General features: G+C 41.4%; 1 protein-coding gene across 1 annotated transcript; it reads left to right on the top strand.

Annotated features, from left to right (window-relative positions):
* Positions 1-279: 279 nt before the first annotated feature.
* GLE1 (GLE1 RNA export mediator) lies at positions 280-9,003 on the top strand (the record flags this gene model as incomplete). The annotated part of the gene is made up of 15 exons (XM_008936778.1): positions 280-504; positions 1,199-1,315; positions 1,635-1,783; positions 2,090-2,150; positions 2,394-2,648; positions 3,400-3,628; positions 4,218-4,333; positions 4,445-4,514; positions 4,782-4,924; positions 5,819-6,009; positions 6,472-6,601; positions 6,932-7,036; positions 7,971-8,053; positions 8,218-8,281; positions 8,935-9,003. Coding segments are annotated over 15 exons (2,007 nt in total), but the record flags the coding sequence as incomplete, so codon positions are not given.
* Between the last annotated feature and the right edge of the window lie 2,845 nt (positions 9,004-11,848).

Raw genomic sequence — 11,848 nt, 5'->3', positions numbered from 1 at the left:
CCGGGCTCCCCTTCCCGCTGCTCGGGGCCTGGCCAAGCAGGGCGGGGTGGGGGGTGCTGCGGGAGGAGCTTCAGGCGTCCTGGTCCTGCTGTCCTGCAAAAGTAGGGGAGCCTGGAAAAAGCGTCGACAAAGTAGAAGAAGTGGGTTAAGTGGGATACTGAGCTACGGTTACAAAGCAGCTGCGTTTGTAAACCTGTGCAGATCTTTTCAGCATGCGCTCGTTAATGTTTCATTGCTTTCTTGGTACACTTAACGTTTACAGAAAATGTTTCCCTCTAGGATATCTTGGAAGGATGCATAGCTCCTATTGAGCTGTCTCCTTATGCCGGCTGGGTCCTGGACACACTGATTGGGCAATCAGCCCAAGAAACCAAACCCTCCAAAAGTTCAACACCTAAAGATGCCACTCCCCTCACCAGTGAGTCATCCTCTCCGGAGGAGATCACTTCTACTAGCCCCCAGGGGTCGTCTCCACCGTCATCTACAAAGCCAAGTGAAGTAAAGGTAGCTCTGATTATAATCCATGTACTTGCTTGCTGCCATAAATTGTGTGATAGAGGTTGGCTTGTGCTCTGTTCATTTGTGGGGGGAAAAGTGCTTTGTTTCAGCTTCCTGGAGAATAAACAGATAGTGAAAAAAATTGGTAGCAAAAAGTTGGGGTTTTTTGTAGAATAATATTTCCTAGTAGGCCAAAAGCAAACTCCCATTTTCACCATAACTAAGGAAGATGTAGCTGGAGGTGTATAGTTTTATGGATTAGCAGCGTGGGATTCTTCTGATGGAGGGATAAGGTGACAGAACAGGGTCAGGGCTGTTGTAAGAATCTGTGAGTAACCCCCTTTGGGTTCTATTTTATGAGGCAAAAGGGTAGGAAGCTGGGCACTTAGCTGTTGAGTTGTGGAGGTAATGAAGTTACCTGAGAGGAAAACAAATGTCCTTTTTTAGGCATTAAATTTTGACGTCACCACATAACAATGCTACTGAGCAGCAAAGTTTTGCATCATCTTGGCCCCGTTGTGAGGAGGGCACCTTAGTGAAGCTGAGAAGCTTCTGTTCTAAAAGAACATGCACTGGTTCACTCTTTTGTCTGTTTCTCTACAAATAATGTGCTGTTTGGGAGGCTTGAATGACCTGCTTTCCCCCATGAGTTGCTGATACTGTGTTCAGTCACTGATTTTGTTTATATGCTGGCCAACAGGGAAATGAAGAGCTGGAAGAAGATCAAGAAGTCCTCCTAGCAGCTAAGCCATCTAGATATACACAGGTTGAAGGCTGCATTCGGATGTATCAAGAGATAAGCAGGATGAGAGCACAGGTAAAAAAAAAACCAACAAGAAAAAAAACAACAACAAAACAAACCAACACAAAACCAAACAAAAAACCCCAACACCACCAAAACCAAGCAGAAATAACTCCAGGGTGTATGTGAGTCACAGGAGAGCCACATAACCAAATATAACAGTGCTCTGGAGGGAGTGTCAGGACAGTAAATTGTCCTAAGCCTTGGAGAGTAGGGTTTAGGATAACCCCAAGTGAACCACGCTGGCAAACTTCGGGCAATTTAATTTCTATTTTCTTCTGTCCAAATTCTGTTTGTTACATTGTGGTGCTTCTGGCACCTCTGCAATCTGCAGGAGAGGCTGAGGCAGCGGAAGGAAGAGCAGGAGAAGATGGCCAAGGCAGCTTATGACCTGGCAAAAGAGCAGCTGAAGCGCTACGACGAGCTGAGGGAGCTGAAGCAGCGCCAGGAGTTACAGTACCTGCGAGAGCTGATGGAGAAGAGGTGAGATGAACTCTGGTATCCTTAAGATACTACAGCATTTAGTCAAAGCGAGGATTAATTCTTGCACGTGACAATTCTATCCTTGTTGTTTGTGCTTGAAAATCTCACCTGCTGCTTTTCTTACATGAACAATCCTTTCCTTGTCTTTCAGCGTAGATCTTTGGGCACTGTTGAGGTTTGTGTGGTTAGAAAAGGACTACTTTTGTCTCCTTTAGCTTGGCTTATTTCAAAAGTAACTTGCTGTGTGTTTGTGTTTTGTCTTGTGCACCTTTTGAATACAGTCTTCTGTCTTTATTTTTATCGTAGCTCAAAGGAGGCTCAAGGACAGCAAGAGAAGTTGAAGGAAGAGCATCGACACAGAGCAAAGGTCTGAGGCTTAGGAGATTTGTTTTTCATAAAAGACTGTCACTTCTGGTGGGAACTGGGAAGACAATTGATTCATTTGTATTTTCCTGGCACCTTTGGGGTGAGAATGTATTTTCTGGTGCTGTCCTAGACCCCTCCTGCATTGTTGTGGAAATGCAGTAAAGACGGGTGTTGTAGGAGCAGGAAGGACCTGTAACACTGGAGTTATTGAGGTATTTTGTGTCCCCTGTGTCTGTCTCTGCAGGTACTGAACCTGAAGCTGCGGGAGGCAGAGCAGCAGCGGCAGCGGCAGGAGGAGCAGGAGCGGCTGCGGAAGGAGGAGGGGCAGGAGAGGCTGCGGCGCCTCTATTCCATCCAGGAGGAAGTGCTGCAGCTTAACCAGCAGATTGATCCCAATTACAAACACAAAGACTTGCCAAGAATCGATCTTTCTGCCTACAGTAATCGTGGCAACCAGATCTGTGGGCTGGTGTCAGGACTCATCCGCAGCACGAGTGAGGTAGAGGCTCCAGAGCTGTCATTCCCCTGTAGAGCTGCCTGTGCTTGGCTTCAAAGGCTGTTCTGTAAAATGTCACAGAAATGTTTTCATATATTCATCCTACAAAGCACCTAATTTTAAGGAGAATTCTTTTCTATGACACTTCAGCTGTTCTTTTGGAAATAGCTTATAAAAATGCATGAGAACTTCCACAGGAGAGAGAGTGAATATTAAAATACTGTAAACTCTTGATGCTGTAAAGATCCTTTGTGAGACAGCCATGGAACAGAATGGTTCATGAATTGCTGAATACTGAACACGTTATGATTCTCCTATGCTCTGAAGCCTTTTGGCAGTAACTAGGTTTCCTTGGATTTTTTTTTTCCTCTATGTAAAGCTGGGGTAGCCTTACAGTGTTTTATTTTTCAAAGGTTTTAATTCTCCTTTCCAGCTTGTCACAGCTGGATTTCTGCAGAGGCAGCTGTGTGGGCTTTGCCCTGGGGTTCTCTTATAGTTGTTGAAGTGTGTTATTAATTTTTGTTGTCCAAGATCTCGTGAGATCTTGTCATGGACTAACATTATTTACAAACGTTACAACCAGTGTTATGCACAAATAAAGGAGAAAAAGATATTTTCACCAAAGAGGATAACATGTAGTTGGCTTGCAGATCACCTGAAGGCTAATGCTTCACAGGCTCCTTGCTCTGGCTGTTGGTGTACAGACAGTAGAACAAAGGATTGTTGCTATGTGATGCCCTCCATTTCTTGACAGAGAGGTTTCCCTACTCAAGCAGATGTGGCCAACACTGAACAAGCACTGCAGGAGATGCGAGGGTTGATATCCAGCATGGAGCAAGAAATTGCTGCAGCTGTGGAAGAAAAAAGGAGGAGAGATGAAGAGGAAAAGAGACAAAAGCAGCAGGAGTTACTGAAAAAAGAGCAGATGAAGGCTCAGACTCCTGCCCCTGCACAGCAGTCAGGGGGAAAGCAGCAAAAGGAAGGTTGGTGAAGCTTGTGGGGTTCTGTTGTTTTGTTTTTTTCTCCTCTTTTCCCTTTTTACACACTCTTTAACTGTTAGGCCAAATGCTACTTTAAAATCTAATCATTGTGACAACATACTCTCTCGTAGCCTTTACTTTGAGCACAAGTAGCAAAATGGATGTAGGATTGCTGGCAGCAAATTTTTGAAACAAAACTGATGCAGCATAAATTGACTGTATTAACTGGAGCAAAACCTGCCCTTCCTAGACAGTATGCCATATACTGGAGTATCAAGAGAGCAACACTGCACCTTTTTGTGACTGTAAATGAGTCATGCAGAATATCACAAAACATCCAAGGACAGACCACTGAAATGTTTTCCTTCTTGAGAGCAGGTGAAGTCCAGATGTCCTGCACACACAAACTACTAAGCTGAAGAAAGAGGACTCCTGTATAACTTATAGTTCACTTATAAATGTAACTTTCTAAACTAAATTCTGAGAAGAAGGTATTCATGAAGCTGTTAGTCCCTTGTAATTTTTTAAATTCTAATTTATTGATTTTTTCTTAGTCTTCTGCTTTTTCTTTTTTTTTTTCCCTAAACACCAGGACTTCAAGTTAAGGCAGATGAAGTTATCATGCAGTGGTACCAGCAGCTTCAGGACTCTGCTGAGCAATGTGTTGCTTCTTTCAGTGAAATCACCAACTGCGAAGGCAACAGTGAGGTATGAACAAAGGATTTCACAGCCTCTGTTAGAAGTATGTTCATCCAGACTATCATAGTAGTTTACTTCTCTGTAAAGGTTTTTAAAGTTGTGTGTTTGTTTGTTCTGTAGGTGAAGAAGATAAAAACAGGCTTGCAGAAAGCAGCTACGATTCCTGTGAGCCAGATAAGTAGAATATCAGGTGAGGAAAACACCAAGAATCTAATACAAATTGAAATGTCTTATAGTCCAGGTCTTTGCAGCAGAGTGTTTGGTTATGTTTTGAGATGTTGCTTCCCTCTGAGGCATCTTGCTTCATCATGATTGTTTCTTTAATCACACGTAGCAATCGTGCAGTTGGAGGTGCCTTGCCCTTCAAGATGCAGGCCCAGTTTCTGTGAAGATGTGATCTGGTTAAGACTTGTCTGCTGTTTCCTAATATCTCCATACATTCCTTACATATTTACAGGCTCTAAGCTGAGAGAGATATTTGACAAGATCAATAACCTGCTCTCTGGAAAGCCTGTTGAGAGTGGAAAGCAAACTGTGTCAGTGACTCAGCATCCACAGGGTCTGGATTTTGTTTATTACAAACTTGCGGAGAAATTTGTGGTGAGGAACTGTTCTCTTTATTGGGGTGGCAAAGGTAGCTGGTGCCTTAGAAAGTGCTTTTGGACACTGTCCTCTGTCTTCAGCTACTAAGGACAAAATTACTAGGTGTTTAGCTTGCATGTATTAATGTTCATACTGATTAGAGAAAGTGCTTTTTGGATTAAAAAAAAAAAAAAACAACCAAACAAACCAAGAAACTTAATTTCTCTTTCCTTCCACTGCTCTATTTTATCTCTTCTAGGAGGAAGAACTATTTTAAATTCTAGGCTTACATGTTACATATTTTGAACCAGTTAGCTACAGTGTTAGTAGAAGACAGCTTTATAGTTCATTTATGATCTATCACAAAAGTGTATATACACACAAAGCCATAGATCTTGGGGGAGTGGGAAAAAAAAAACTAAGGCCTGAGAGGGAATCTTCTGTCCCTGCTGGGTAGCAGCACTTCCCAAGAAATGAAGTGTCATTGTTTAAGTTGCTTTCTGAAATTGGGAGTATTTTTTTCTAGTCTTTATCTGCTGAATTTGGGCTGTTTGAAACTTTCTTTTGTCCTTCCACTAACATATATATGCAAAAATTAGCCCATGGAATAAAACTGTATTAAACTGATTTGTAAACATTTGAAAATAATTGTTTGGAGTGAAAATATCTGTACAGCCCTGCACTTTATGCCTGTATTTCCCAACTGCTTTTTTCTGTCCTGAACCAAAGTTTATTGTCATCCTTTGTGGGAGCTGAGGACAACAGGCTTTATTAGCTTGTCTCTGGTTGGCTACAAAGCCATAGAAACATTAGGATCCTTTACTGGGGGCTAGTTGCACAAAAAAAGAGGATTTTTTTTGTCTGAGAAATGGCTTGAAGGGGTGGGGACTGACTTTCCTTCCCTCCCTGCAGCGCCAAGGAGAAGAAGAAGTAGCTTCTAACCGTGTTGCAGCTTTCCCAATTGCTGTGGTGGCCTCAGGAATTTGGGAAATGCACCCTCGAGTTGGAGACCTCTTTTTAGCTCATCTACACAAAAACTGTCCCTATTCTGTGCCATTTTACCCTGCATGGAAAGAAGGCACTTCTATGGAAGAGTATCAAAGGTAAATGGATTTATTTGCCTGCAGGGGTGAAGGGTGGAGACTGTAGTCCTTCGAGGGAACTCCACTTCTGCCCAGCTCTGATTGTGGAGGCACTGTGAAGTGCTGGCGAATCTGGAGATTCACTCACAGTTGTGTAGCTCCCCTGTGTCCTTCAGCTTTGGAAGTGCTCTTTTGCTGCTTCCTCCTTGTCCTTCTCAAAGAACAGCTTGATTTGAGTTGAATATCATAGTATAAGCTTCATTCAGATGGAAATATCTATGACAGAACCTAAATACTCTACATGGTATAGAGCAGTGGAGTGTAGGATGCAGAGGGTAACAATCAGCCTTTTCAAGAATTCTTGGGTGGTTTTGGAGTGTCCCTGTTCTCAGTACAGTTAGAATTTAAAGTTAGCTGAGAACTGCAGGGACTCCAGTGACCCTGTTTTGCTGTACTTATCCTGGAATGTCTCCTCATACTTAGGATGCTTGGATATCAAGTTAAGGATTCTGTGGTGGAAGAGCAGAATAACTTTCTGAAGCGGATGTCGGGAATGATTCGTCTTTATGCTGCTATCATTCAGCTCCGCTGGCCGTACGGAGACAAACAAGGGGTAGGTGTGCATGGCATTGTAACTAGGCCTTGCTGCTGTCCCAAGAGCATGTTACAGGTATTGTCAACTTGATTTGGAGTTAAGGTGTGCTCGTCTTAAACCAGCTCATAGTATCAGAGCATAACCATAACCAACAAGGCAATGCAAAGTAATTTGTAGCGTAGACCTTTACTTCCTTTCTTTGTGTTTTTATAATGATCAAGTTTTATGTTAGCTTATTTTAAAACAACATTATAAGGGAGAAAGTAAATTGGGCAAGTGCCTGTTTTGATACTACCACTTTGCAAGTAGTATCAACAAATGGTTGGTGGTGTTTTGGTTGCTGTATAGCCACATCCTCATGGACTGAACTATGGATGGCGCTGGCTTGCTCAGATGTTGAATATGGAGCCTGTGGCAGATGTGACAGCTACACTTCTCTTTGATTTTCTGGAGGTAAGAGATATGGATTACTGGTGGTTAAAGGGGTCTAAATTGGTGATTGTTTCTGCAGGGATTGCTGAGGGTGAAGTGTATTGTGATTTTAACAGCAGTTCTTAACTTGTCTTTATTCCTTCAGAAAGGGATGTGACTATTTCCATGTTCTTGCAAATACAGCTTTTCTTGAATGGTTTAAAAACTGAAGTTTTTGTATATGCAGCTTCTGTTGTATTTGACTCTGCTAAAGGTTTTAAAAATAGTTGTATGGTCCTGTAAGAACCCAGTCTGCTAAGCACTTGGCATCAGTTCTTACAATGCAGTGAGGTCCTGTGCCCTTTCCAGCTGAATAAGTTCATAAAGAAGGATGGGGTTTTTCAGCCTGGAAAGGACAGAGCCTGATGTATATTAATATCCTAGGATATAGGGCTGTGCTAAACAAGAGCCAGAGTTAAAGGATGAATTCAGGGCAGACAAATGCTATTGCACACAAGCAGTTTCTGTCCTGATCAAATGCCTTCTACAGAACTTCAGAAGCAGAAAGGAAAAGTGCAGAGTGAGATACGCTGTGGGGACTGATAGTGGTGAAGTCTGAGGAACATTCACTGTGTAAAATGCCTGTATAAAGAACCACACTGCAGTAGTCAAGATGGGGAAATGAGCACAGCATGCCCTAGAAAGGCATTGGGGAAGGATGTTCTTTTTGGAGGGAGACTGGAGTGAGAGCAGTACTAGCCAAAGATTGGTATCAGTGGCCACCACACAGTCAAGAAGGAAAAAAGATGCTTGTGATAGCAGTAATGGCTTTTAGAGGATTTGCTGGTTTTATTGTAGGGGTAGGTGTATTTCTGGAAATATCTGGATAAAATACAAAGTGGTTGATATTGAGCGGGTTCACCAAAGTTGTTGCTAGTCTGAAACTCACTTCTGCAACCTTCTCTTTGTACCACAGGTGTGTGGCAATGCTCTTGTGAGACAGTATCAGATTCAGTTCTGGAAAAAGATGTGGCTTCTGCAAGAGGACTATATCCCAAGGTACAATATCTGTGCTTGGGGGTGTAAACTAATCCTCTTTTTACTTTGTGTTTGCTCTGAACTGACTCATCCATCTTTTCCAGTCTTTGCCATTCACCCCCACCCACATGGAAATCAAACCCAGCTTTCTAAGTAGCCATTGAAATGTGCTGTTTTTTCTGCAGAATTGAAGCAGTTACCAGCCCTGTGCAGATGGGCTCCTTAATGCGTTTGAAGAAATTTGTGGAGGTAAAGCTCTTTGTTTTTAATTTTCAAGCATTTTGGTTTTAGATTTTCCCCCTTTCTTTGACAAATGCATCATTTTGATAATGAGGCTGTTGCTGCTTGCAGCATACCCCATAATTCAGACCTGTCCCTATCATGTAGCCCCTCTTTTGTAACTTTCCCATTACTGAAGTACCCTCATGGTAGTTAATAACATCAAACATCTCATTTCTTTCTTACCTTCCATCTATTTTTTTTTTTGAGAAAGCATATTTTGATTGTGAAGTTTGCAGAGAGAGGAGATGTGCAGGTCAAGGAGGATTCTGCTGAGTCATTTCTGTCACAGCTATTTTTTATCAGTGGTTTGCTGTTTTTATCTATTGTCCTGGTTAGATACACAAGGAAGTAGACACTGGGATCTGCTCTCTGTTGCATTTATTTAGCATTCTGTGCTGCATATTTTCTTTTCAAGAAAGCTTGCAAAACTGTAAAGTACTTATATTTAAATTGTTTTCTGAATAATGGCTTAGATTATGATATTAAAATATGATAGCTTCAGAGGTTTTACTTTCGTTTCAAAATTAACTTTCATATAGAATGTGTGAAATCCTGATGAGATGGCAAATTAAGATTCACGTTTCTTTTTCCTTTGTTCTTTGACTTTTTCTCTCCACTAGACATGTATGGCAGAGAAGAAAATTCCACTGCCAGCGGGTGCTCTGCAGCCTTCCTTTTGGAAATCATAAATGGGTTTATATTTCTTTCTCTCTGGGTGTCACTGCTTGCAGACCTGACTTCCTGTTTACATCCAAAGGCAAAATATATTTAGGGTGTGGAGGGATGAGGAGCAAAGAAAATATTCCATCTACCTGTTAATGTTTAATTCATAAATATTTATGCTGAGCAGAACAAACTCGTGCCTCTTCTGTTGCAAACAACTGGGAGTCATTTACTTTGGATTTTTATACATTTATTTATAGTTGTAACTACTTTTGTAACTGTGGAAAATTTAAGACTTTTCTTTCATATGTTTAGACATGGGGAAGGTGTTTTAAATACAGTATCCTGATGACCTCTGGGCGTCAGAGTTTAAAGACTCTTGAATTGAAAATTTGCACAGTGTTGTTCTGCAGACAGAAGTGAAAATACCTCACAGCTTTATTAAGTCTTAACAGAGTAATCAACCACAGAAATGTACTGTCAGAACTTTATTTTGTTATTTATTACATCTGCCTTGTACAATTCAGTTTTGCCAACATACTTACATCCTCTTTGCCTCAACATCAGAACACTACAGCGAGACTGGGAAGGGCATTTGGCTGTGCCAAACTTGACTGTTGAATGTAACTCTGCTCCACGAGGCAGCACTCCCCATTTCAGAGAGGCAGACTCCTCATTTTAAAAGGTTTGCATGGAAAATAGTAACTTCATGAGGCAAGAGCAGAGTTCCCAAAGCTACAGAAATTGTGTCCACTATCCGTCAGAAGGATGGAAGCTAATTTTCATATTAAAAAGATAGAAGAAGGAAAAAAAAGAAGGAAAAGAAGTGTCAAAATAGTACATTCCTTCTAGCACTTTTGCTGATATTCTGCCATCTTGTGAGGGGCAGTGGTATGCTCGGGTTCCCAAAGGTGTGTTTTGTAAGGACTTTTTTTATGTGAATGGATTTCTACCTTATCAGTGTTGCATTATTTTGTTTCTAGTACTGTTATACTTTTGTAGCAATGATGGGTTATTCACAGAATAGTTCATTCTAGAAATTTGTTGAAATTAATATTAAAGTTTTGGTTTTTCTTTTTAATCTGAAGCTGATGCAGTTTGCTTTTTCTGTAGAAGAAGGATGGTCAAGAAAATGTAAAGCTCCCTGGTGAATACAGGAGGTGGACAGTATGGGAGATGAGAGTGATGGGAGCCTTGTGTCATTTATGGTGCACTGTCCTTGAACTATTTTGGTGGCATCTAAGATGAAAAAATTGGCTTCCGAGTTCTAGAAGGCAGTGCAATATTTTTTCAAACTACTGTTGCAAGTGAAGGTTTTTGTTATTTTCACCAGATCATTTTTTGCTATTCCTAGAGACATCACAATCTGCAACTGTAAGAAGAGTAGAGGCCACATGAGAATCTAGGTTTGATTTTTATATAGCTCTTGAGGTTTCATGTACTTTAGAATTCAATCCTTTAAAACCTTTAACCTTGATTGGTAGATATATTTATATTTGGTGTATGTATTTGGTAAACTAGGATTCTTTAGACTAGAAATCTTCTGGTATCTTTTTACCAGGTGACACTGAAGCACTACACAGCTTCCATTAGTATACTTGAAAATGTTCAGGTTTTTTTATACTGAGTTGATATTTTTTAATCATGCAGATCTACAATTATGTTGGAGACTCGCTTAGACAATATAGTCATTGGTCATGTCTGTTAAAAACAACTGTCTGCCTGTGCCAAAACACAAGGAGGGATTTGGTGATGTGTATGTAAGATACAGCAACTTCTTTGCTGACAGGTACGAGGGTTCTCCAGCGTTTGGAGGGAGAAGAATATATATTTTTATAAATAACAAACACAGTATCCTTTTCTACCTCAGTATATGTACTATTTCAAAACCATTAACAAGAACTTCTGACTGAACAATAAGTGCACATCAAAAGAATCAATTCAATAAGCTACATCTAAAAATAAATGAGATTGCATCTACTGCTTGAACTGATGGTTGACTTGTATTGGGCTATTCTGATTTATGTTGGTTTAGCAGTTTTTAGTGGAAGCCATTTGGTGTTACAAAGATGCAGTGCAAATAAGGTCCTTATGCATGTATTCATGGTATTTTCATATGCATATTGATATCAAATAGAACAAAGGAGAGCATCTCAGATGTGAAAGTACTGTGCATTCAGGATGAGATGCTTTAAAATTGCAGTGAGTCATACTCTGCCTTGGAGACAATAGTTCCAGGCAGTCCCATGGGTTGGGATGCAGTGTCACTGCCTGTGTGCTTTTCCATTTAAGTACTTGAATAGAAGAAGGTGTTATTAACTCAGAAATCAGTCAAACCCACTCACCACTTTGAACCTGTAAAGTTAATGCTGCCTTACCAGGCCTCTCGGAAAAAAAAATTTGAAAAGATATTAGAGTAGAACTGCTTTGCCATGACTATTTTAAACATCTAGTTGATACTAAAGGCTCATTTGCCTTTGAATTTATGCATCAGCTTGTCAAAAATAGGTTTCTCTTGACAAGTGTTTGCAGCCTTTTGATGCTCCACGATTGTGCCACTGCACACTGCTCCAGAAGGACCTATTTTCAAAAGGATGTATTTTTAATAATGTAAGACTAACGAGGCTCCTGCTTTCAGCCTGCTGTGTTATTTAAATGGCGAAACCTGTCCCCCTTCTCTGCGCTGTGCCCGCGGCAGCAGCTCGGGCCTGCAGGACCACGGACCGCCCGTGGCCGGGAGCAGGGTCTGGACCCCGCTGCCGCCCTGCTGCACGGACATTTTACCCCATTCCCACGGTAACCGTGTATTTCCTCCGCGTCCGAGGCCGCTCACGGCCCCGCGACAGGGCAGCGGCCCGAGGCCAGAGTCCC

Source organism: Merops nubicus, unplaced genomic scaffold, assembly GCF_000691845.1.
Source record: "Merops nubicus isolate BGI_N331 unplaced genomic scaffold, ASM69184v1 scaffold42603, whole genome shotgun sequence".
In the NCBI taxonomy this organism is placed as follows: domain Eukaryota; kingdom Metazoa; phylum Chordata; class Aves; order Coraciiformes; family Meropidae; genus Merops; species Merops nubicus.
Note: the sequence above shows the minus strand (reverse complement) of the source record. Positions and strands in the feature narration are given on the sequence as shown.